Source organism: Furipterus horrens, unplaced genomic scaffold, assembly GCF_987537825.1.
Source record: "Furipterus horrens unplaced genomic scaffold, mFurHor1.1.pri manual_scaffold_10, whole genome shotgun sequence".
Lineage (NCBI taxonomy): Eukaryota > Metazoa > Chordata > Mammalia > Chiroptera > Furipteridae > Furipterus > Furipterus horrens.
The window spans coordinates 45,983,812-46,007,779 of NW_028327180.1; the positions used below are offsets into that span (position 1 = coordinate 45,983,812).

At 49.1% G+C, this 23,968-nt stretch overlaps 2 protein-coding genes across 2 annotated transcripts in view; both read right to left on the reverse strand.

The window, feature by feature from the left end:
• Positions 1–575: 575 nt before the first annotated feature.
• On the reverse strand, positions 576–1,418 carry LOC150000018 (olfactory receptor 10T2-like). Its single transcript, XM_090289478.1, has one exon. It carries the CDS (start codon positions 1,416–1,418, stop codon positions 576–578), a length of 843 nt encoding a protein of 280 aa, XP_090145604.1.
• Positions 1,419–11,832: 10,414 nt separating this feature from the next.
• Positions 11,833–23,968, reverse strand: part of NOTCH3 (notch receptor 3) — a 30,673-nt gene continuing 18,537 nt past the window's right edge. The window contains exons 25-33 of the mRNA XM_090289808.1: positions 22,954–23,286; positions 20,857–21,011; positions 20,543–20,765; positions 19,555–19,639; positions 18,609–18,771; positions 17,246–17,550; positions 16,823–16,970; positions 14,193–14,290; positions 11,833–13,401 (exon numbers count right to left, since the gene is read on the reverse strand). Coding sequence (XP_090145934.1) covers positions 12,349–13,401; positions 14,193–14,290; positions 16,823–16,970; positions 17,246–17,550; positions 18,609–18,771; positions 19,555–19,639; positions 20,543–20,765; positions 20,857–21,011; positions 22,954–23,286 — 2,563 coding nt within the window. The 3' untranslated portion in view covers positions 11,833–12,348. The remainder of the gene's footprint in view (positions 13,402–14,192; positions 14,291–16,822; positions 16,971–17,245; positions 17,551–18,608; positions 18,772–19,554; positions 19,640–20,542; positions 20,766–20,856; positions 21,012–22,953; positions 23,287–23,968) is intronic.

Here is a 23,968-nt window from a genome sequence, read left to right on the forward strand (position 1 = left end):
ATATTTTATCACGAAAAAATTTTAGAAGTTCCTCTCTTTCTTTTTCTCCCATCATAGCAACAAAAATAAAGGATCCAAAGGGAAGAGAGATAGATGATAATCATGAAAACAATGGCAGTCGAATGCACAGTCCTGCAGGAAAAATAAAGGTAGCCTTGGATTGGTGACAAACAGCAACCCCCCCTTTAAAAAAGTGGGAGAACTTCCGAATGTGACAAAATAAAGGGATGCTGGACCCAGTATCAGTGCCTGCTCACTGCTAACTAAATCACTGACTTCCACCGCCTGTCCAGGTTGGGCAGGGTCACTGGCGCCCTCCACTGGTCACCGTTCCGCACTGCAGACTGTATCGCATTCTTCCCCCGACTCCCAGAGTCGAGGTAATCAAGATGAAAGAAAAGGCAGCCTTTATGGAATTTATGCTAGGTCCCAGGAACTGTTTGTTAATTGTCTCACGAAATAGGGTATTTCATTTAAGTTTCTGGGAGTGGTCCCTGTTTTCCAGGTGAGGAAGCCGAATGTCAGGCGGACGATACCACCATGAGAAGGCTGGAGCAGGATTGCAGAGCAAGTGGTTATTTGGAAGCCCCAGAGCTGCGTGCCAGGGTCCTCCTCAGAGCCACCCTCACCTCCTTGTTGCGCAGAGTGTACACCACAGGGTTCAGCAGTGGCGTCACCACCGTGTAGAAGACCGCCACCAGGCGGTCCTGCTTAGGGTTTCCTGCAGACCCCGGCCGCAGGTAGATGATGGATGCGCAGCCAAAATGCACAATGACCACGGTGAGGTGGGCTGCGCAGGTGGAGAAGGCCCTGCGCCGGCCAGCTGGCGAGCGGATCCTCAGGACTGCAGCCCCGATGAGGGCGTAGGAGAGGAGGATGAGGAGGAAGGAGACCAGCACCACGAGGATGCTGAGGAAGAAGATAGCCAGAGCTTTGCCTGCACCCTCCGTGCAGCTGAGCTTCAGGACTGGGGCGATGTCGCAGAAGAAGTGCTCCACACGGTCGCTGCGGCAGAAGGGCGAGGAGAAGATCATGGTGGTCTCGATCAAGGCCACCGAGAGCCCCCCGCAGAAAACCAGGGCTCCCAGGCAGAGACAGACTGTATGTCTCATGATCACCAGGTAACGCAGTGGATGGCAGATGGCTACGTAGCGGTCGTAACCCATCAGGGTCAGGAGGAAGCAGTGGCTGCAACCCAGACCCAGGAAGAAGAACATCTGTGTCCGACAGCCGGCAATGGAGATGGCCTGGCTCTCCGTGAGCAGGTGAGCCAGCATGTTAGGGATGGTGACCAGCGTATAGCAAGTTTCGGAGAGGGACAGCACCGCCAGGAAGCGGTACATGGGCGTGTGAAGGGTCTGATCCACATGGATAATGGTGACGATAGTGACATTGCCACTGAGGGTGACCAGGTACATCAGGAAGAACAGCGTGAAGAGGGTGGTCCTCAGGTCTGGGAGGTCGGAGAAACCCACCAGAACAAACTCTGTCACCAGCCAGGTGGCATTTTCCCACTGTTTTTCAGGAGTCTGAGAAGAAAGGACAGTATAAATACAACAGAACAAATGACTAAGGGTCTTCTACGCAGCTGGCACTGGCAGGGTAAGAGAATCATCCTTGTTTTACAAAGAAGAAAAGAGAGACTCAGAAATGATCTCACTTGTTTTCCTAATATCACGCAGCTAGCAAGTGTCTCTTCAACAATGAGAAAATCATAGCTATAGAAACAACCTAAGTGCCTATCAACAGTTGAGTGGATAATGGAGGTGTCAGGATATATAGAGTGGAATATTTATTCAGCCATGAGAAAGATTGAAATCCTACCATTTTCGACAGCATGGATGGACCTCAGGGGCATTATTCTAAGTGAAATAAGTCAGACAGAAAAATACAAATACCTTATGGTCTCCCTCATATGTGGAATCTGAAAGTTACACTCATAAAAACAGAGTAAAACAGTGGTTGTCAGGGACTAGAGGGTGGAGAAAGAGGAGAGATGTTTAAGGGCACAAACTTGGAGCCAGTAGATAAGTAAGTCCTAGAGGTCTAACGCACAGTAAAGTGACTATAGACGACAAGACTGTGTTATAATTATCAGACATGCTAAGAGACTAGATCTTGATTATTCCCATCACACACACACACACACACAAAGATAATTCTGTGACAGGACAAAGGTGCTAATTATTGCTACAATGGCAACTATATCACAACAAATAAATGTATCGAAGTAACATGTTGTATACCTTAAACTTACACAATGTTATATGTCAAATACATTTCAATTTTTAAAAAAGAAAAGAAAGCCACAGGAACCTATAAGGAATAGATACTATATTTGGGGTAAGGAGAGATGGTAAGAATATTAGTGCTTTAATATGAGTCCCTAGAAACATATCCTGAGGAAAGAATTCAAGAACAAATACTTTATCTGGGATGTCACCTCCGCAAAACTTAGGCAGGGGAGTGGGGAAAGGAGACAGACAATAAAAGCCATGTTATCAAGGAAATTACCATGGTGGGCAACTACAATTTAATCCCTGGGGTGTTTATCCATCAACCCCTCATTTGTCGTTGCTTGAGAGTTTCTACCAGGAGACATTACTCTCCCAGCACCTCCAACTTGCCGTGTGTGCAGGGGATTCAAGGAAATAATAAAAGCCAAGTGGCTGTGGGCCAAGAATTTACAGCGTCTGCTACAGTCCAAGAACCCAAGAAAGGCAAAACTTCTAACATTGTCTTTACCAAAATTTATTTAAATGTTATCAGAACTTAAATTTTGTATACTTTAGGGCTGCAGTGGTATAAAGATGAAAACAATCTTCAACCCTAAACTTTATTTATTTCTTCTGATCTTAAAAAGAAATTTCAACAACTTCATGAGCCCCTTAATAGTACTGCGGGCCCTAGGCACTGTGCCTGATGGACACATCTGTATTCATTAAATGGAAAATAACTCTAAAACGGTTGACCATTTTAATTCAGATGATGAGACTTCAGTAGAAATCCTGAATAGTTATAATTGATCCCTCTATCTCAGAAAAAAAAATCTATCTTGGAATGTTTTTGAGAGTATTTTGCACTCATTTGAAACACAGGACTGCTTTAAAGGAAATGACCTTAATGCAATCTTTCCCTGCTTATCAAGAGTTCATTGGTTTAGAGAGAAACATAGTTCAGTTTCAAGATCCTGAAATACACCAACACAGAGACACGGAGAAGGTGGAGTTGGTAGGAAGAAGAGTCCTGACTCGTCTTCCATCTAGTGGCACTTGGGGTAATCTGCAAGGCAGTGAGCCTTACAGGAAGAGAAAAAAATGGGTACGTAAATGGCTCTGCCCCTGAAAATACTTATCTGGCAAGGGAGCCAGAGAAACTGATTATGATCGTTTAATTGTTTTAGAAGTTTGCTGAAAGTTTGATTCTAGAAAAGTAAATTTTATATTTTAGTTCTAAAGATATAGGAGAAAAACAACAAAAATGTGTTTGGTCGACAGACACGCTGGCCAGTGTGGCTCATTTGGACGTTGTCCTGCATACTGAAAAGTTGCCGGTTCGAATCCCAGTCAGGGCATGTGCAAGAGGCAACTGATTGATGTTTCTTTCCCTCTTTCTCCATCTCTTCCCCTCTCTCTAGAATCAATACAAGAAAAAAAATGCTTATGAAACTGGAAAAGTCAGCATTTATGCTGTTTATCACTACCATAAGTAGAGACAAGGATTGAATCTTTATGGACACTTTATTCAGATGCCAGCAAAGACAGCGGGTTATGTACCCTAAAAGCCGTCTTAACATCTGATTTCAAGCTGACCTTATAAGGAGAAGAAAAGGGTAGGTAAGGGGTTTGGGGAAAAGGTTAATTAGATAAGAGTTGCAGCCCAGGTGCAATTTCCCTAGTATTTCTTTATCTGCTGATCAACAATTCTTTATCTGCCTTCCAGAATCCCTCTCTGGAACACAATGGCTCAGACCCCCTGAGGCACAAAGGTTGAATTGCTTGTCAACCTCAAGTCCCTTAGGTCTTGTATTCCAGTTCCTGGAACAACAGCTTTCCCACGTGCATTAATCACTTAAGCCAGTCAACTATAACCACAGCTAAAATCTTTAACTCTTTTTTTAAAGATTTTATTTATTTTATTTTTAGAGAGGGGAAGGGAGGGAGAAAGAGAGGGAGAAACATCGACTGGTTGCCTCCTGTAGCCCCCCAACTGGGGACCTGGCCCAAAAACCAGGCATGTGCCCTGGCCTGGAGTCAAACCAACAACCCCTCAGCAGCCCCCTAGCTTGGCAGGCTGATGCTCAATTCACTAAGCCACACCAGCCAGGGATAAAACTAAACTCTTGAGTTCCCCTAACACTTGGTCCAGAGATATCCTGGTTATAAAGATAAGACAAGTCAATGGACATGGATAACAGAATGGGAATTGAATGTGGGAAGTCGAGTGGGCAGGGTAGGGGGTAGCAATGCGGGAAAAATGGGACAACTGTAATAGAAAAACAATATATAAATATTTTTTTTTCTTAAAGAAAGATAAGGCAAGTCAAGCTTTGGCCAGGCAGCTCAGCTAGTTGGAGTGTCATCCATACATCAAAAAATCGGGGTTTTGCTTCCCAGTCAGGACACATACTTAGGCTGTGGGTTCGATCCCAGTGGGGGCACATGCAGGAGCCAGCCAATCAATGTCTCTCCCCTACCACCTTCTTCTCTCCAAAAAAATCAATAACATATCCACAGGTGAGGATTTTTATTTTTTTAATTGAATGTGGGGAAAAAAATAAAAGAAAAGTTAGGACCATCAAAGAACTTAACAAAAGCAAATGGGCAGTGAGGGAGGGATGCCTATTTTTTTCATGAAGAAAGGAAAACCAGTGAGCAGGCAGCATGCTGATCAGCACAGGGGTGCACACTTCTTCCGTGTGAGCTCAGTCTTAACTGCTCAGGTCTGCCATGTCCCTGAAAAAGCAGCCACAGACACATATAAATGAGTATCATGGCTGTGTTTCAATAAAACTGCATTTACAAAAACAGGCAGGAGGCAGATTTGGCCCTCACAGAGTGCAGTTTGCCAACCGCTGATCTAGCACAAATAAAACTAAAAGAATATTAAGCTTAGGAAAACTCCGATGAGGTCCTCTGAAGGATTCATACTATAAAAATAACAATAAAAAAATTTAAAAAGGGGGGAGGGGGTGCTGGGTGGAGGGGAACAAAGGGGAAAAAGTTGGAACTATTGTAACAATATAATCAATAAAATACACTTTAAAAAAATTTTTTAAAGGGAAGCCTGACTTGAAAGCTTCAGGAACTAAAACAAAATAAAAGTCCAGAAACAAGAACTCATACTCTGCTCAGGAAATCCAGATCTAAGAAACAGCATACTGGGCAAACATGCCCAGATCTTGCATCTGAAGGGGACCCATTTACTGCAAATGAAATAATAGCAGAGAGCACTTCAAAGCCCTTATGGAAAAAGAATAATAGAAACTCAATTGCCTAGAAGACTTCACAGAGAAAAAAGTATTTGGATATGACTATCAAAAATTATAATTTCTGAATATCATGAAACAGTGTTAATGCATGAATAGGTAAAACAAAAATTGATGTTTTTTTCTCCCTCAATCTCTCTTCCCCCCTTCCTCTCTAAAAATCAGTCGGTATGAAAATATATTAAATATATATATATATATATATATATATATATATATATATATATATAATTTCTGAGTATCATGAAACATGGTTAAATCGAAACAAACTTACATGCAAACCACAAACTAGAAAAGGTTGTGGTCCTAAAAAATTGTTTAGTAATGCTTACAAATCATTAAGAAGAAAATGAAAACTTCCAGTTCTAAATAAGTCCTGGGGGTGTAACGTACAGCATGGTGACTATAGTTAACAATACTGTGTTGTTTATTTCAAAGTTGCCAAGAGAGTCTTAAAAGTTCTCATCACAAGAAAAAATGTTGTAACTCTGTGTGGTGACAGATGTGAACTACATTTATTGGGGTGATCATTTTCAGATATATACACATACCGAATCTTATGTTGTACACCTGAAACTAACTTGTTATACATCAATTATACTTCAGTTTTTTAAAAAAGAAGAAGAAAATGAACAGTCAGGCATCCTCCCAAAACTTGTGGAATTCAAATGAAGGCCCATATACCATATGACTGAGTATTTAAAATCAACAAAGTTAAATGAAATATGTCCTAACTCCTCACATTGAGAAACGTATCTTCATAAGGACCTGGAAATGGCCTGCAGGAATAAGTCAGACCTTCTGGGGCATCTTAAAGATGCACTCAGTGCAGGAGTCTGTTCTACCACAATTATCTAGCTTCTACCTGCATGCCTCCAGGGACTCCCTGACAAAAATTCCATGACAAAGGGCAAAAATTCTCTGCTCAGAACAGCCCTTCTGTGACCTGCAAGGACAAAAAGACTGAGCTCTAGATTTGAGTGTTAGTGTCCTCACTTACCAGGGACAGTGTGCCCCCAGGCCGCTGGTTTTGCCCCTGTGAGCCTCATACCTGAAAGTGGAGATTGCCCTGGCCAGGTGGCCCAGCTGGTTGGAGTGTCATCCCCATGCATCAAAGGTTGCAGGTTCGATCCCCAATCAGGGCACATGCAACTGATCTATATTTTGTTCTCACATCTCTCACTCTCTCTCTCTCTGTCTCACATCGATCTCCACCCTACCCCCCTTTTCTCTCTGTAAAATCAATAAAAGTATCCTCTGGTCCAGTGGAGATTGCTTCTGTGAGCTCACAGATAATAGTTCATCAGGAGAGACAGGACTGTTCTCCTCCGCTCTGCACTGCTGGGGAAGCAAAGCATAGACGGGATCATATTGCTCATGTTCTCAACATTGTGCTGCCAGGATCCAAAGCCAGGAGTCTGCCTCTGGAGGCTGTGCTTTAAGGGGCTGCTGGTTTGCAGGCTCACCTTTCATTCTACACATACTCGCTAAGGGTATGCTCTGTGCTGGCTGCTGCCCTGGGTGCTGCTCTGGGCACTGAGGACACAGCAAGGAACTAACTAAATGGGCAAAGACCCTAGCCTTGGAGGAGCAGAATGTTCTAGAGAGCAATAAGCAATAAACATGATCACTAAATGGACTGTATATTGGAAAATATGGGCTACAGAGAAAGATAAACGGAGTATATAAAGGTAATTGAGGGGGTCCGAGGAGGGTTGTATTTTACATAGGATGGTCAGGAAAGCGTTTGTTAAGGTTTAATGTTCAGTCACTCTGGAATTTCTTGTTTTCCCTCCCTCATTTTCAGATCTCATCTCTCGGGCTGGGGATGGGCCAAGGTGGCTTCTCCAGATGGACAAAGGACCTAAATTCATACTGGAAAGAAATTAGCAAATTAGCCAAGGGAATATTAAGGGGGAGAGTGTCCTAGGTAGAGGCAATAGCTGGTGCAAAGGCCCTGAGGCTGAACTGTGCCTGGAACAAGAACAGCAAGGAGAAAGAAAGGGATGAAAAGAGTGAGAGGCAGGAAGGCAAGGGTGGAAGGTGACTAGAACATGTTTCACAGGGTCTTGCTGGGCACAGTGAGGACTTTGGCTTCTATACCAAATGAAGTGGGAGCCATGGAGGACCCTGAGCAGAGGAAGGATATAACGTAATTCGGGTGTTCCCAGGGGCCCTCTGGCTGCTGTGGGAGAACAGAATTCAGGGAACAGGGGTGGGGAGGATGGGAGCTGGACTGGGGTGGGGACCATGGAAGTGCTGAGAGATGGCCAATTATAGACAGATCGTGCAGGTGGAACCCAGTGAATTTTCTGACAAGTTAAGATGTGGATGTGAGAGAAAGAGCAGGGTGTGGGAGCTGGCACAGCTGCATCAGGAGGGTGGGGCGGGATCCAGCCAGCCAGGGGTCAGAGGGAACTAACTCTTCAGTCCAAGAAATGCCAGGGGCAGATGCACACCCGGTCCACTGGTGCCAGCCCCCTGCACCCACCCCAGAGAGAAGGAAAATGAAGGACTTCCTGGATGGCGCTGACATTTACCCCTGCAACACTGGGAAGTTGTGACTTGGAGTTTGCCTCAAGGTGTCCAAACTGTGATAGGTGAGCATGCCTGGACAAAAGGAAGTCAGGTTACAGCACTACCTGGACCCTAGGAAAGTTGCACCTATGGAGAGATCCCCAGGCCAGCCGCTTGCCTGGTGGGGGAGTTAGGCACCAGTGGGTGCTGAGCTCAGGGGCAGGCCCCACGGTGAGGGTGAGGGACGAGGAATGCATGAGGTTAGCGTCTGGAGACTCTTCTTTTCCTCTTTCTTCTCATCAGGAAGCCCTGCTCACTCCCACCCCCTCGAAAGCAGAAGTCCCTTCCCCTCCACCTTTAAGCCCTCGCTGCTGAATGACTTTACATGAGTGTGTGTGTGTTCACACCTATGAAGCTCCAGGGTACGTGTGTGCACATGTGTGCCTGCTGTTTACAGGGCACATGTGTGGACTTGGTACCCTGTGTGCTCAGACCACACATGAGCTGAGAGTGGCTTGGATGGCTTCCCCAGCCCAGCAAAGACCCGGAATTCACACTCACCATGGCCACAGTGGTTGCCTGCCTGCATCGCTCACTGCTCCCTGCCTGAGAGGGGAGGGGCTGAAGACCTGGGTCCTTTTATACAGGGGGTCCCTAGAGCTGCTGTCCCAGGGGCCCCCCCAGCCACTAACAAGCCCCCCAGGGCTCAGGCTGGTGACACCCTGCGGGCTTTTTCCCTCCTGGAAACTGGAGACCCTGGGGTCTACTTCCCCGGCCCTCAGGCTCTCATGGCAAAAGTAGGAAAAGCCTAATTATGATTTCTTTTTGTGGGGGCTGTCACAAATGTTCTCCTCACTCCATCAGTGCTCTCCAGGCCCATCAATGCCCACCGCATGCTGGGCAAGACTGCTACCCCAAGGAAAATGCATCCCCAGCCATTCCCTCAAGGGGGGAAGGAAGAAGCGGATCACTTGATGTTACACAAATGTTGCCGCGCTTACCTTCTCAGAGTGACCCAGCTCCTTCATCCCTCTCCCTTGCTCTCCCCAGAATTAATTAGTTTCCAAATCTTCTCTACTCTTCCTCCTCAATTTCCCCATCCCCCAGCCCCATCCTAACTCAAGCCACAACGCCCTTACCTGTTGCAAAGTCTTGCAGTAATCCCCACCTTCTTCAAGTCTGTCCTCTGCACTGGCCACCAGAATCAGAGCTCTGGCTGTGCTCCCTCTCTGCTCCGGAACCCTCCATGGCTCCCCATAGTTCTCAGAGTAAAGTTTAAAATTCCCCATCTTCACACTTAAGACTCTTGTGATCTGATCCTTGGTAACCTGCGGTTCCAAATCCAGTCATTGCTCCATTCAAACCGACACACATCCATTTTATTCAATAAACAGGAAGGAAGTGACGCATAACACAGCCATTCCAAACTGCCAACCCTTCTTCTGAGAACGCCATGCTGCACACCACCATTTTGCCCCTCCCCTCCTCAGAGCCTGCTGACAAACTCCCAGTCACCCTGAAAGAGACACCTCCAGCATAAAGAAGATATATATGCATCTTCTTTATCCGTTCATCCATTGACTGGTGTTAGGTTATTTCCATTTTGGCTAATGTGAATTGTGCTGCAATGAACACAGGGGTTCTAGCTGAGAAATTTGACCTCACAAATTAAATTTCATGACCAGACATGAGTAGTCTCGTGATTTTGCAAACTCACACTGTGTGCCAACCCCTGTCATATTTTGAGTTCTCCCAGAAGCAGACCCTGAGGCAAGGATTTGAGTACAAGTGAGTTTATTTTGGAGGTGATCCCAGGAAATACAAGCAGGGGAGTGATGAGAAAAGGCAGGAAAAGAAGCTAATAGAGCATGTGCTATCAGGCAACTTCTGCCTGTGGCAGCTGGGGTTCATTCCCAAATTTCTGGGAAGGAACATGTTGCTTCCACAGAATTCCCGCTTCTGCAAACCTGATTGCCCCTCACTTTACACCATCCCCAGGTCCAGGGCACAGACTGTTGCTTTAAGAAATCAGTGCATCCCATATCCCATTGCCAGTGACTGATTAGAGCAGCGGTGCTGAAAAGCAACCCCCCACCCCACCCCCACACCAGGGGACAGTTGGCAATGCCTAGAGACACTTTTGGTTGTCACAATGGAGAAGGGGCATCTAATGTGTTGGGGCCAGGGATGCCATTAAGCATCCTACAATGCACAAGCGAGCCCCCTTAGCAAAGAACAATCTGGCTCCAAATGTCAGTAGTGCCAATATTGAGAAACCCTCAGTAAGAGGATGGGTACATGACCCAACTGGAGTCGATACAAAATAAACCCCAAGACTAGAAGCTTCTTAGTTCCCTGTCAAGTTCAATATGGTCAATGAGCTTTGCCCCTATTTTGCTAACATAGATGGAAGGCTAGAACTGTGAGGTGGGAGAGAAGTCAGATTGGGTACCACCTGGAGCCTGAGGATGGCACTGATGCCCAGAGAAAAACCTGTAGAGATGAAGAGACATTCAGTCCTCATTTGAGTCACTAGATCAAATCTCCCCTGAAGCTGGTCCTTTTCAGTTACATGAACTAATACATTTTATTTTTTGTTTAAGCCAGCTGGATTGATTTTTGTGTCACATGCAACCAAGAGCACTCCCGGTGACAGGGGAATCAATGAACATTATCCCATCCTCTTTTCCTGGAGGATACCGATGGGAACACTACATTGCCTTGGAACACAATTAGGTGCAAGACATAGAAACCCGCCCAAGTGGTAAATGTAAGAGTGTTTATTACATGGGTGCAACATATTCTCCAGCCCCCAAGGAAGCATGAGGTAGAGGTGACTTTCATACGAAACCAGCATCAGGCACTTAGAAGGCAATAAATAATGGTGATATCAAGGGGATGAATGCTCAATGAACTGGAACTGATACTTCTGAAACTGAGATACTCCTTCCAACTCTAGAATCATTTGAGTACTCATCTGATTCTTCCTGCATATTAGCTCCATTCCTCTGCTGTTTGCATAAGTACCCACCACTCCAAACTGACCACCCATATTTCCTAATCTGCCTGCTGGTGGCCTTAAAAGCTCCACCAACTGACAGCTTTCTTAGCATTTCCATTGAACTTTTTCAAGTGAATCTGATTGGCTCGTCCTAAGTCAGGTGAACACCCAGATCCAATCAGTGGATTCACGTGACAAAAGAGGAAGAAGCACAAGTGGGCAGGCAAGCCAAATGGGTTTAAACAGAGATGGGAGCTCAAGTTAGCCTTGGAGAGACAGAAGTCCCACCACTACCACTCTCCACCCTATCTAGACACAGACCAATGACACTGAGTGTTAACTATTCCTTTATTAGGTGGTGACAGGAGTGGGGGCTGTACAATGCAAGGCCTGGGAATTTAGCTACACAGGGACTGTGATCAGAAGCCGTATTACAAAAATAGCCTAAAAATGCTTCTATTCTGTCATGGGCCTGGGCCACGGGAGTACCAGGCAGCTCCTTCCCATCCTGCAGTCTCACGTGTACAAGGAGACAAAGTGAAATGCGCACGTCTCCCTGGTCCTCATGTTCCCACCCCACCCCCTCAGTTCCCAAAGAGAGGTGGCCCAGGCTCTAAGGTGTGTGTGGGGAGGGGGGGGTAATCTGGGGGTGGGCTCTCTGAGGCAGAAGGACCCCTCCCCCAGCAAAGCTATAAAACGAGTTCCATCTGGAATGTAGTGAAGTGAGGGGATTGGGGTGGGGAGGAGGCTCTGGCATCTCACCAATCCCTGGCCCCAGAGGGTGCGCCCAAGGGTGCCTACTTGGTACACACCACGGTCAGGTACTCAGTACACAGAACCTAGCTTGGCCAAATGGGCTCACAGACTCAGCCCCACAGGGGCACTGGGCTGGGTGGGGGAGGGATTTGCAAGGGGCAGGGAGTGTCTCCATATATATATTTTGTAAAAAATAATAATAATAAGTTTGTTTAAATGAATTTGTTTCTATACAAAATGTAAAAAAAAAATATCCACTCATGTCAGAGTGTGAGGGGTGAGATAGATCAGAGGAGGTAAGAAAGGGAGAACTGGGGAGCAGGAAGAAGGGAAGACAGGAGGAGGTCCCAGACTCATCACAAGACCCAGGAGTGTGGGTCAGCCTGAACCCCTTATAAATAAAGGAAGACTGAAGCCCTAGGCTTGTGACCTGTCTCAGTCACACTGCAGGGGGAGGGAAGGAGGATTGGTGGAGAGAGCAGAGAATGAAAAGGATTAAAGGAAAGAGGGGAGGGAGAGAAAGAGACAAGAGAATCAGTACGGGGTGTCTCTTCAGCCCCCCAAAATCCCAGAACCGAGGAGTATTTCAAGCCAACACCTGCCTCTTGGGGGTGACTTCGGGTTGGGGCCCCAGCTGGGTCTGGGCCTGAACTAGGGGGCCAGGGACCGACAGGGAGAGCGGCTGGGCAGGCAGTGTCCCAACGGCTGTGGCCATGGCCCCAGTGGCAGTGGCTGGACTGGGTGTGGAGTCGGACCAGTCTGAGAGTGAGGGAGGCGAGGGGCTGGCCCAGTGCTCAGGGGACTCAGGAGACGGGGTCAGGTAGGGATGCTCACTGGGGACCCGGAGGAAGCGAGCCTTGGAGGGGCTGCCATGGGCCCCGGGTACTGGATACTCCTCACCATGTCCCAGGGCTGCCAGATATGGAGAGGGCCGCTCTTGGGGAGACACAGGGGTCCCGGCGTTCAGCAGCTGGGGTCCCGGTGCCAGTGGCAGCAGGAACGAGGGACCTGGTGGAGCAGGTGGCGGCAGCCGAGCCCAGTCGAGGGGAACAGCCACAGGGTTCAGCAAGCCCAGGCTGAGCACACAGCCACCAGGGGCCTGGCGCCCTAGACCTGCCCGGCCTACCCCACCAAGCTGTGCCAGGGACACAGCCGTGGCAGTGGCACCGGCATAGGGTCCCTCGAGGGGGAAGCCTCCGGGAGACGCAGGAGGCCCGCCAAAGGGCCGTGGGGAGTCCAGAGAGTCCACAGGTGACAATGTGACTGAGCTCTCAGTCAGGGGGCCTGGACAGGCCAGTGTCAGCTTCTTGCCCCGACCCCGGGTGCCCTGTGGTCCCAGCCCTGCTTTCCCTGGTGGCCTCCGGCTCTTCTTGCCCCCTGACTGTACCGCCTTGAGGCCAGGGAGGAAGGCCCCTGGTGGGCAGAGCAGGGTCCCCAGGCCGTGGGGGCCTGGGGGGCTGCGAGGCCCACTGGGCTGGTCCAGCAAGCGCACGATGTCCTGGTGCAGCCTCTCCTGGGCCACATCACGTGGCAGCCTGTCCAGGTGGTCGGTGATCTCCCGGTTGGCAAAGTGATCCAGCAGGAGCTTGGCGGCCTCATAGCTGCCCTCCCGGGCAGCCAGGAACAGTGGTGTCTCCTCCTGGGGGGAGCCCAGGGCCCACAAGAGGTCAGGGTCACGAGGGCCAAGATTAGCTCCTGGCCAACACCACCAAGCCCTCCATCCCATGATGGAACCTGCAAGCTAAGAACTTATACTCTCCAGCCTGACAGACCTGGGTTCAACTCCCAGCTCTGATGGGGGAGCCTGGCAAGTTCTTTTATTTAAACTTACTAAGTACCATGCCCAAGAGCCAGGAAGAGGGTGAGGAGAGTGAAGAAGTTGCCTTACGCAAAAACCTCAGTCATCAAAATAAATATTCCAATGCAGTGTTTTAAAAAATAATTTAAGTCAATGCAAAAAAATCCATAATAAATAAAATGTGGAAATTTTAAATAAAGACAGAATTCATTGCTGTACCCCTTTGAGCCTCATTCTTCTCATCGGCGAAATGTGTAGAGTAACACCACCTTGCAAGGCTTTTTAAACAACGATCCTAACAGGTCCCTTTTATTGAGGATCCACTTAGCACATTACCTCACTGGATTCTCCAAAGAGGCAATGAGATAGGTACTGTTGCTTCTCCATCTCACAGTTGAGAACACTGAGGTTCAGAGGAGTTAAGTAACTTTCCCAAGGTCACACAGCAACTGCCACACACTGTCTCCTCTGATCTACTATTAGAGCCTCTTGGGCCCAAACCCCACCCCTGAAAGCTGTCTGCAGGCAGGTTGAACGTGCTCACTACCCTGCCCCACCCCACTCTCTGCTACCCAATAGGGGGAGGTGTGTGCCAGGGCTGACCCCCAGGTGGACCAAGGGCTGGGGCTCACCTTGCTATCCTGCATGTCCTTGTTGGCTCCATTTTTGAGCAGGGCCAAAGTGGCTTCCACATTGTTGACAGCTGCAGCCCAGTGTAAGGCTGACTTCCCTGGGGACAGTGGGGAGAGGTCAGAGTCAGAATCAGGCCTTCCAAGGCAGAGAAGTGGGAAATGCCCAGAACGTGGCCTGGCGGGAGGGGGGTGGGGAGTGGACCTGCTGTGGGTATCCAAGCATGTGCGTTTGGGTCTATGTATGTGTACAGGTCCTAAAATGACGCTCTGTCCAAGGGGGGTGCTGCATGCACATGCAAACCTGTACATGTGACTGTACACATGTGGAAGGAACTATGTAGCCCTCACTTGTTTGTTCCTAGAGTTGTGCTGTCCAGTGCGGCAGCCCATTTAATTAATTTAAATTAAATAACATAGGTGCCAAGATCATTCAATGGGGAAAGAATAGCTTTCTCAACAAATAATGCTGGGACAACTAGATCCCCACATGCAAAAGGATGAAGTTGGACTCCCTTCCCCACACCATATACAAAAAATACCTGATAATGAAATCAAAGACCTAAATGTAAGAGCTGAAACTCTAAAACATTTAGAAGAAAACATAGGAGTAAATCTTTATGATCTTGAATTAGACAAAGATTCTTAGATATGACACCAAAAACACAAGCAACAATACAACAACAAAAATAGATAAACTGGACATCATCAAAATTAAAACTTTTGTGCTTCTAAGGACAACATCAAGAAAGTGAAAAGAAAGCCTACAAATTGGGAGAAATATTTATAAGTCATATATCTGATAAGTAACACACCTAGAATATACAAAGAACTCTCATAACTCAATAATAGAAAGACAGCACAATTAAAAATGGGCAAAGCATTTGAATAGACATTTTACAAAGGAAGATATGCAAATAGCCAATAAACACATAAGAAGATGCTCAACATCATTAGCCATCAGGGAAATAAAAATCAAAAAATCAAATCCACAATGAGACCCCAATTCATACCCACTATAAACAAAGAGATAGATAATAAAAAGTATTGGCAAGGATGTGGAGATACTGGAACCCTCACACACTGTTAGTGGAAGTGAATAATGAGGCAGCCACTCTGGGAAACAGTCTGACAGATCCTCAAAAGCTAAACATAGTTATCATGTAACCCACCAATTCCATTCCTGGGCATCTACCTAAGAAGAATGAAAAGATCTGTCCACACAAAACTTGTACATGAGCCCTGACTGGTGTTGCTCAGTGCGTTGGGTGTCACCCTGCAAATCTAAAGGTTGCCGGTTTGATTCCTGGTCAGGGCACATGCCTGGGTTGTGGGCCACGTCCCAAATTGGAGACATGCAAGAGACAACCAATCCATGTTTCTCTCCCTCTCTTTCTCCCTGCCTTGCCCTTTCTCTCAAAATAAATAAGTAAAATCTTTTTAAAAAAGTAATACTGATACATGCTACAGCATTTGTGAACCTTGAAAACATTATGCTAAGTGAAAGAAGTCAATCAAAAAGATGACATATTGTACAACTCCATTCACATGAAATACCAGAATAGGCAAATCCATAGAGACAGAAAGTATAGTCGTGGTTGCCTAGAGCAGGAAGATGAAGAAATGGGGGGGGGGGGGAGGAGGCGTGGGGGCAACTAACAGGTGAGGGTTTCTTTTTTAGGTGGTAGAAATGTTCTAAAATTTATTGTGATGATATTTGTACAACTATGAGATTATGTTAGATGTCATTGGATTTTATACTTTGGGTGAATTGTATGGTATGTGGATTACATCTCAGTAAAGCTTCTTTTTTAAAAGCAGGTGAAACAAAAGTCAAAACACTAAATGAAATAAAACATGTAGCTCTCTTCACCCCAACATTACAAATGCTCAGTAGGCACCACACGTTGCCAGTGGTTACCATGTTGGACAACACGAACTGAAACAATTTTCATCACCACAGAAAGTTCTATTGGACAGTGCTCCTCTGGGGACGTATTTCTCAGCCAGGGGAGACTCCCCCCAGGGGAATTTGGCAATGTTGGGAGACATTTTCGGTTGTTACAGCTGGAAGGTGGGGTGCTACTGGCATCTAATAGTTTATGGCCAGGTGTGCTGCTTAGCACCCTGCAATGCACAGGATGGCCCCCCAACACCAAAAATGATCAGACCCCAAATGTCAATGATAGGTTGAGAACACCTGCTCCAAAGGATGTTTGTGAGCATCTAGTGTGTCTACATCTGTGTGAGATCCTCTGGACATGAGGGCAAGTTGTGAATCTGCACAACTCTGTGCAAGCAACGCATCTCCAGAGATGGAGAGCCCACCGCATATAATTTGGCTGGTTTACAAACTTATTACATGAGCTTCCCAGCAGATGGCAGTAGTAAATACTTCTAACAAAGTAGATGGAAATGAAGCATCTTGGGAAAGGGTGCCTTTTTCTAAATCATTGATGAGTCGGATAAGCTAGTGGATGCCATAAAAAAATGCACAAGTGTGTAAGTCCACCTTGCAGCCCTGTCATGTGTACGGGAACTTCAGTGATTGGGTCGCAATGTGGGTGAGAGTTCACACTGACAAGACAGGGGTCACATAACACCCTCTCAGCCCCCAAGCCCCACCAGCCTACCAAGCTCGTCCACAGCGTTGACATCAGCGTGGCTGGCAATGAGCTCTTCCACCATGCCCTCCACTGCCAGGCGGGCTGCCAGGATCAGTGCTGTCGAGCCATCTGCCATGCGGGCATCCAGGTCTGTGGAGCGGTTCCGGATAAGAATCTAGGGGAGACAGGGTGCAGCAGGGGGCATCATGGCAGGAACAGGGAGACCAGGAGCACCTCTAAGTCCTCTGAGGTCCCCAATTTCCAGATCCTCTGGAATCAATGAGATTCAGGGAACAGCTACTTGCGAGAAACTGTACTCCCACATGTCCCCATTTTACAAATGAAAACAAACAAAAAAACAGAGCTCTGAAAGGCAGAACTGGGGCTCAAACCCAGATCAGTCTGATGCCTGTCCCAGCTCTGATGTCCAAAGGGGCAAGCCCCTCTCACCTGGAAGACGCCCTGGGCATCGGCAGTGACCGCTGTGTGCAGGGGGGTGCGGCCCGAGTGGTCCTGCGCGTTGGTGTCTGCCCCAGCATCCAGCAGCCGCTTGGCTGCGTCCGCGCGGGCGTAGCGGGCGGCCAGGTGCAGGGCCGTCTCACCCGTGCGGTCAGTCCGTGCCCCCAGCTGGGCCCCCTGACAAATCAGGTCTGAGATGATGCTGGCCGATGTGTCTTCTGCCTCGTCCTCCTCAGCAGGCATCGGCTCCAGGGCCCCCCCACAGAAGGAGGCCAGCATCAGCGGGGTGAAGCCATCTGCAGGAAAGGGGTACATGTCACAGGGAGGTGGATACGGGCCCTTTCCAGGAACCCTCTCGAGGGCACTGTGTTAGGAGGCAGTGGGACACATGGAAGCACAGGTGCATGCTCTTGCGCACACACACATACATGTCCATGTCAGATGCCCTAGAAGCCAACCTGGGATGAGGATTCCTGGGCATGTGATTTGCCCCAGAAGGGCTCCTAGGGAGAAGGGGATAAAGGACAAGGGACGGAGGAAGACAAACAAACATGCACCTCAGACAAATTCCCAGGGGTTATTTCAGCCTGGTCCCAAAGCTGGGGGGAGGAGGCGGTGGGGGAGGGGGTCTGGAGGTTGAGCTGTACCTAGAGTTATAATCCAGCTTGAGGCAAAGGAGCTGGGCCTTTCAAATGCCCTCACCCACCAGTTATGAGCACCCCCAGGGCCTTTAAATCCCTGAGGGACTTCAAAAGATACAGGCCTTTTGAAGCAAAGCAGTGCTAGGGAAGAATACCTGAACTATGACAAAGATGGACCCAGCAGGATCCAGGTAACACAGTCCACTGCACCATATGTGGGCATTTGACCTGGTTCCCATGCTCCATTCCCAAGCTCTGAGCAGGGCCAAGCCCCTCCCTCAGGGATAGGCATGTGGCCCAGGCTTGGTCAATCTGCATATTCCAGGCCCCAGGTCACACAGATTGGTTCAGGGCATTTGACCCTAGCCTGTCCAATTGGAATTCATCCTGGGACTTTTTTCTGGTGCAGAGGGGAAAAGGTTTTAGGAGTTTGATTCTACCTGTAGCCATGGTTTCCCCAGGAGAAAGCTGCCTGGGCTGGGGCCTAGGGAGTGAGTCCTGGATCCAAAGGTACCAGATGCTTCCAATTACAAGAGCCAGTAAATTTTCCTTAAGCTAGTCTGAGTTGTTATTATCACTTACAACCAAGAGTCCTGATTAATAAACAGCCCCACAGATGGACACCAGACACACCTAGCTCTCCCCAGAACACAGACCCAGACACAAACTCTCACAAGTAGGAGAGAGGGGGTGAAGGGGAAGCTGTCCCTGACCTGGGCCACGCACGTTCACATCCATGCAATCAGCATCCGCATCGCCCTGCGGTGGTGTCAAGGCCATAGCGGGTGCCCCACGGATGTCAGCAGCAACCAGGTGGTGTTGAGTCCACTGGCGGCAATCCACAGCATCCTCAGCCCCCACACCGGGCTCCTCCACCTGGCGACATAAGGACACAGGTTCTCACAAGGAGTTGGGAGAGACAGAGGGATGGTCTGGGTTTCCCTCATGGAGATGCATGCACAGCCCTAAAAACCTGTTTTCTAGATAAGGAAACAGGAAATTGACATGCCAGGACTCAGAGAACTCATTAGAAAAAAAGCTAGAATTTTAATCCAAACTGGAAGGAGGAAGGGCTGGGAACCCAAGGTGGGTGACCAGGGAAGAGGCGCAGAACACTGCAACTGTTGGCACACACCTGTCTGCACTGGACACACACACACCGAGAACAAGATTACAAGAGCAATTCTACTGACAACAGCATCAAGAAGAATAAAATATTTAGAATTAAACTTCACAGAAGAAATACAAAATTTATATTCTGGAAACTAAACATCACTGGTAAAAGAAATGTGGGGGCAAGGGTGTCCTTCAAGGATCAGTATTAATCTGGGGATATGAACACAATCATGAAGTACAGAGACCAAATAGTCACACACAAATGTATCGATGTACCTTCATGAGCAGAGCAACTGAGGCCCTAGCAGGAGCTTGATATATTTCAGATTCATGGTCAAAGGCACGAGTGATGTTGTGGAAACAAGACAGAATATTCCTAACCAGTCTTCCGGGGCATTGTAAGAGCCTTTGGGCATCTAACACAGAGCCTGATCAGGTCAGACCTGTGCTGAAGGATCCAGGTGACTCCCTCCGAGCTCTCCCCCTGATCACCAGGGCCCCACCCAAGACCCTGAAATCTGGGGTCAGAAGAGGGGGCACAACCTTCAGTCGCTTGGCCTCTGGGCACTCCGTGTCCATCCAGTCTGTGGCCACCTCCCCCATCAGACTCTCGCCCTTGGCCATGTTCCTGTGGGGACAGTGGGTAAGAGGGAGAACAGAGGGGACAATGGAAGATTTGGAGTGGGGTCAGAGCAGAGGTCTCAAAGGTGAGGTCAGGGTCTGGAGTTGGGATAGGTTAGTAGGCTCAGATATACAGGGTCCAATGATGGGATACAGGATGGGGTCAAGGTCATGGTGGGTAGTCAGGGGTTATGATGAGTGACAGCCAAGGGCCTTAAGGTAGAACTGTGGAAGGAAACAGGAGTGGGGTTAGGGGTCAGAGCAGTGAGCCATGGGACAGGTGAGAATCATGGGCATACCTCAGGGGTTAGAGAAGATGACATCAGGGGTCACAGAGGATGGAGTTAGCCTCATGACAGGTAAGAGATGTAGCCAGGATGAGGAGGTTGTGGAGAGGGGTCAGGGGACATAAGGTCACAGGGGAGGGGTAAATTCAGGGATTAGGTCAGGGTGGGGTCTTGAGAGACAGGTCAGGGAGCTGGAGGGGAGGCCTAGAGTCAAGGCCAGGAATGAGGGTCATGGGGAATGGACATTGAGTTGGGATGAAAAGGGGATCAGAGAGGAAGTCAAAGGTCAGGGCAGATTAGAGCCAGAGGTGATATTGGGGGTCACAGAGGAGAGGCTCAGGGGTCAGAGAGGGGTTGAGGTACAGACGGAGTCATAGAGTCAGCAGTTATGGGGGAATGAATGCCGAGTATCAGGGTGGAATCTGAGAGGCCATGGTCAGGGTGGGGGCTGGGTAGGATTTGAGTTAAGGGAACCAGGACATAGGAAATAGAATCAGGGGTGATCCCCACGGATTATGGAGCCAGTGGTCAAGGGGATGGATACTGGGTTCCAGGCTGGAGTCTGAACTTTAGGGCTCACAAGGTCCCTAAAGCCAGGGACAGGGAGGGGGCAGGGTCCTCACTTCATGCCCAGTGCATCTTGGCCTACAGGCTCCCGCCGGCCCTTGTGGCCAGCAGCCACGTCCTTGTGCAGCGCAAAGCCCTCAGGGAACCAGAGGGTGCTGTGCTCCCGCTTGCGCCGGGCCACCATGACCACCAGGACAAGGATGACCAGCACAAAGACGGCACTGGCGACCAGCAGCGGCAACAGTGGCACACTAGGCTCTAGCGGCTCCAGTGCCTCCCCTGCAGGAAGGAAAGGAAGGAGTTCAACCATGGCCTGGACCTCACCGTGAGAGCCCCAGCGCCACCCAAGTCGCCTGGCAGCTGGCCTCACCCCGTGCAGCCCACAGAGGGTATGGGAAGTCCAGGCGCTCCACCGCTGAGAGCGCGCCCAGGTAGTCAGCCGCACTCTGGGCGTCAGGGAAGCAGTGGTCATTCTCCGGCAGCTGCAGGCACAGCCGGTTGTCAATCTCCAGCATCACCACTGAGCTGTGGGGACACAGGGGAGGGACAGCCTGGCTCAACAGGGCACCTACTGCCAGCCTGGCACTTAGCCCATCCCCCAACCCAGCACCAGGCTCCAAAGAGCTGTGCCCACTCACCACAGAGCCATGACCCACCTGCCCCCATCAGGCACCCAACCCCATCACACCCCCAAAACTGATCTTGCTGTGGCCACCAGTCCCCTAAGCCGTGACTCCAATGGGCAGTGTTTTCAGGTCAACATGCCCACACCTCCCTTACCAGTTGCTGCACCTGTCTCTCCACTGCACGAGCACTGGCTTCTAAGGGCGGAAGCTCCCTTTCTCTGGACAACTGGCCTCCGCAAGGTGGGAACCCTCTCCCTTGGGAAGTGACACCCCTTAGGAAAGCCATCAGCCATGACTGGCTGATGTGGGATATAAAAAACTGGCCCTCCTGCCTCAAGGTGAGACTGACACTGAGGTGCTATTCATGCTCCAGAGCACGCAGAGGAATCGGGCCGAGGCTAGACACCGGCGGAGGCTACCTCTGCCTCATTTTCCCCTACCCCATCCTGCTTCCCTCATCCTCTCCCCTGAAAGCACCCCTTCTGTAGGGCACATATATCTGAATCCCATCTCAGGTTCTGCTTCCAGGAACCCAAACCCTCCAAATCCCTGTTTTCTTTAGGATCCCAAATACCCCATACCCCGATTTCTCTAGCTGCCCCTTTTCCTCTTGTAACCACAGAACCAGCTTAAACTGGTCCTATCCCATTTCTAACCAGACCCCAGCACCACAGTTTAAACTTTGGATACACAGCTCAGAGTAACACTTGTGAACCCTCAACTGCTCCCCCCACCCCCCCTCAGAAACAAAGGACCACAGCCTGACCGGAACCTGAACTCCAAAACCCTTCCAGAGGCGAAGGGTCTGCTGCCCAGGAAGATCTCGTGCTGAAACCCTTTAAGTCTTGCCGCCCACCCTGGACTGGAGAAACAGATATGAACCTTGCCTCCTGACTCCTGACTGGATGACCTCACACATAAAAAGCTCTTTCTTTTCTCATTAGCTGGTGCCATTGGCTTCTATGCACATCAGGCTTGCTTGGTAACACTCTTTTCTGAGCTAATTTCCCTCAACCAATCCTTAGGTCTCAGGAACCCCAGATCATTCTTCTGTCCCCACTTCTTGGAATCCCTCCCATGACTTCACCCTTTTGTCTTTCTTGACTCTGTCTTCAGCTCCTGTTTGCCTTCTGGGGTCTCCAGACTCCTCAGATTCTACAAGCCCTAAAGCAACCTTATTTTTCACGCTGTGTCCTCAGTTTGATGAGATGTCCTCCAGCCACTCAGTCACCCCAACCAGGGACTGGCACCTCAGGCACGTTCTCCCATCTCCCCTAGTCCAGCTGTATCAGCAGAACCAGAGCCCTCATCTCTAAAACCCATCCTCCTTCTGTGCCTCAGAGCCCCACCCTACCCAGAGGCCACAGCAGCCCCTGGCACTGTCTGGCCTGGTAGACCAGGCCAACGACAGGAGAGGTCTATATTTTCCATTTCTAAATTAAAAAATAAAAAATAAAAACGACACATATTCTTAACTACTCTGCTATATCCTTGCCTCTCCAGAAGGAGGTAGATCCATATCCAGGGACAATTCTGCTCCCCAAAGGACCCTTGTTCACATCTGTCATATCTTAGGGATAGGGAGCTCCTTGTATCTAGTAGGTAGAAGCCAAGGATGCTGCTCAACATACTACAGTGCACAGGATGGCCCCACAGCAAAGAAAGATCCTGCCAAAAATGTAAGTGTTGTCAAGGTTGAGGTGTGCTGGACTTACTGCCAAGAAGTGTCCCCAAGATGTTAAGGGAAGTGAAACACACCAGATTTGATCCACGGTGCCCCCTCTCGTCCCCTGCTCAGTACTTGCACAGCCCCCATGGCTCTCCAGGATGGAGCCACTCACCCGATCACCTCAGGGGCCAGCTCCCGCAGGTTCCGGGTTTCAGAGCCAGGGCCCCGCCAGTGGTAAGGGAAGACCATGGCCCGGCCGCGTTCATCCAGGCGGAAGCGCAGCGAGGTGCGCAGGATGGCGCTGAGCCTCTGCAGGAAGTTGGCACTGGAGTGCAACAGCTCCTCGGGCGGCAGCAGCACCGTGAGCACTAGCATGCCGCGGGCCAGCAGGGCCGGTACCTCGCCTGCGCAGTCCAGCCCGTCCCAGCCACACTCCTCAGTGTTGCAGCCCTGGTCGCAGCGGCCGTTGGCAAAGTGGTCTGCGCAGTACTTCTCATAGACTGGACTGGGGGCAGAGAGGAGGCACAGTCAGGAGGCCTCCCATCCCCTGCACATGGAGCACCCTAACCACTGAGATAGCAAGCACAGAGGACTAAAATGGACCCCAATAAGTCAGGCTTTCTGAAAATCCAGCCATTTGCTCAGTAACTATTAATAAATAACTATTGATAACACCTAATAGGTGCTGGGCACTGCTTTAGGAACCCAGGATATGCCCAGGCACAAACCCTTGAACACATGCAGCTGGCATTCCAGTGGGTAGGGACAGATGTTAAAGGAGATAATTGAGCAGAATATACAGCATTTCAATTACATGGCAGCAAAAGCTAAATGTAAACACATACATAAACACATACACATACACAGAAAGCTATATGGAATTAAATGCTAAGGAGAAAATTAAAGCAGGAAAAGTGCTGAGGGTGGCCAGGGAGGAGATCCCTGAGAAGGTGTTGCTATTTGAGCAAAGACTTGAAGGAGGTGGGGGAGGAACCACATGGCTTCCTGAGGGAAGAGTATTCAAGGGAGAGGGAACAGGCAGTGAAAAGGCCCTGAGGTGGGACCACGCTGGGGGTATTGGAGAATTGGTAGAGAGGCCAGGGTGGCTGGAGAAGAGTGAGTGAGGTGGAGAGTGGTGGGGGGTGGGGGAGGGGTGAGGATAGGGAGATAAAGGTGAGAGGAAGGTC

Bases quoted from the DNA above. Each gene is read 5' to 3' on its own strand.
- LOC150000018 (XM_090289478.1), bottom strand. From the start codon at position 1,418: ATGTACCTGGTCACCCTCAGTGGCAATGTCACTATCGTCACCATTATC.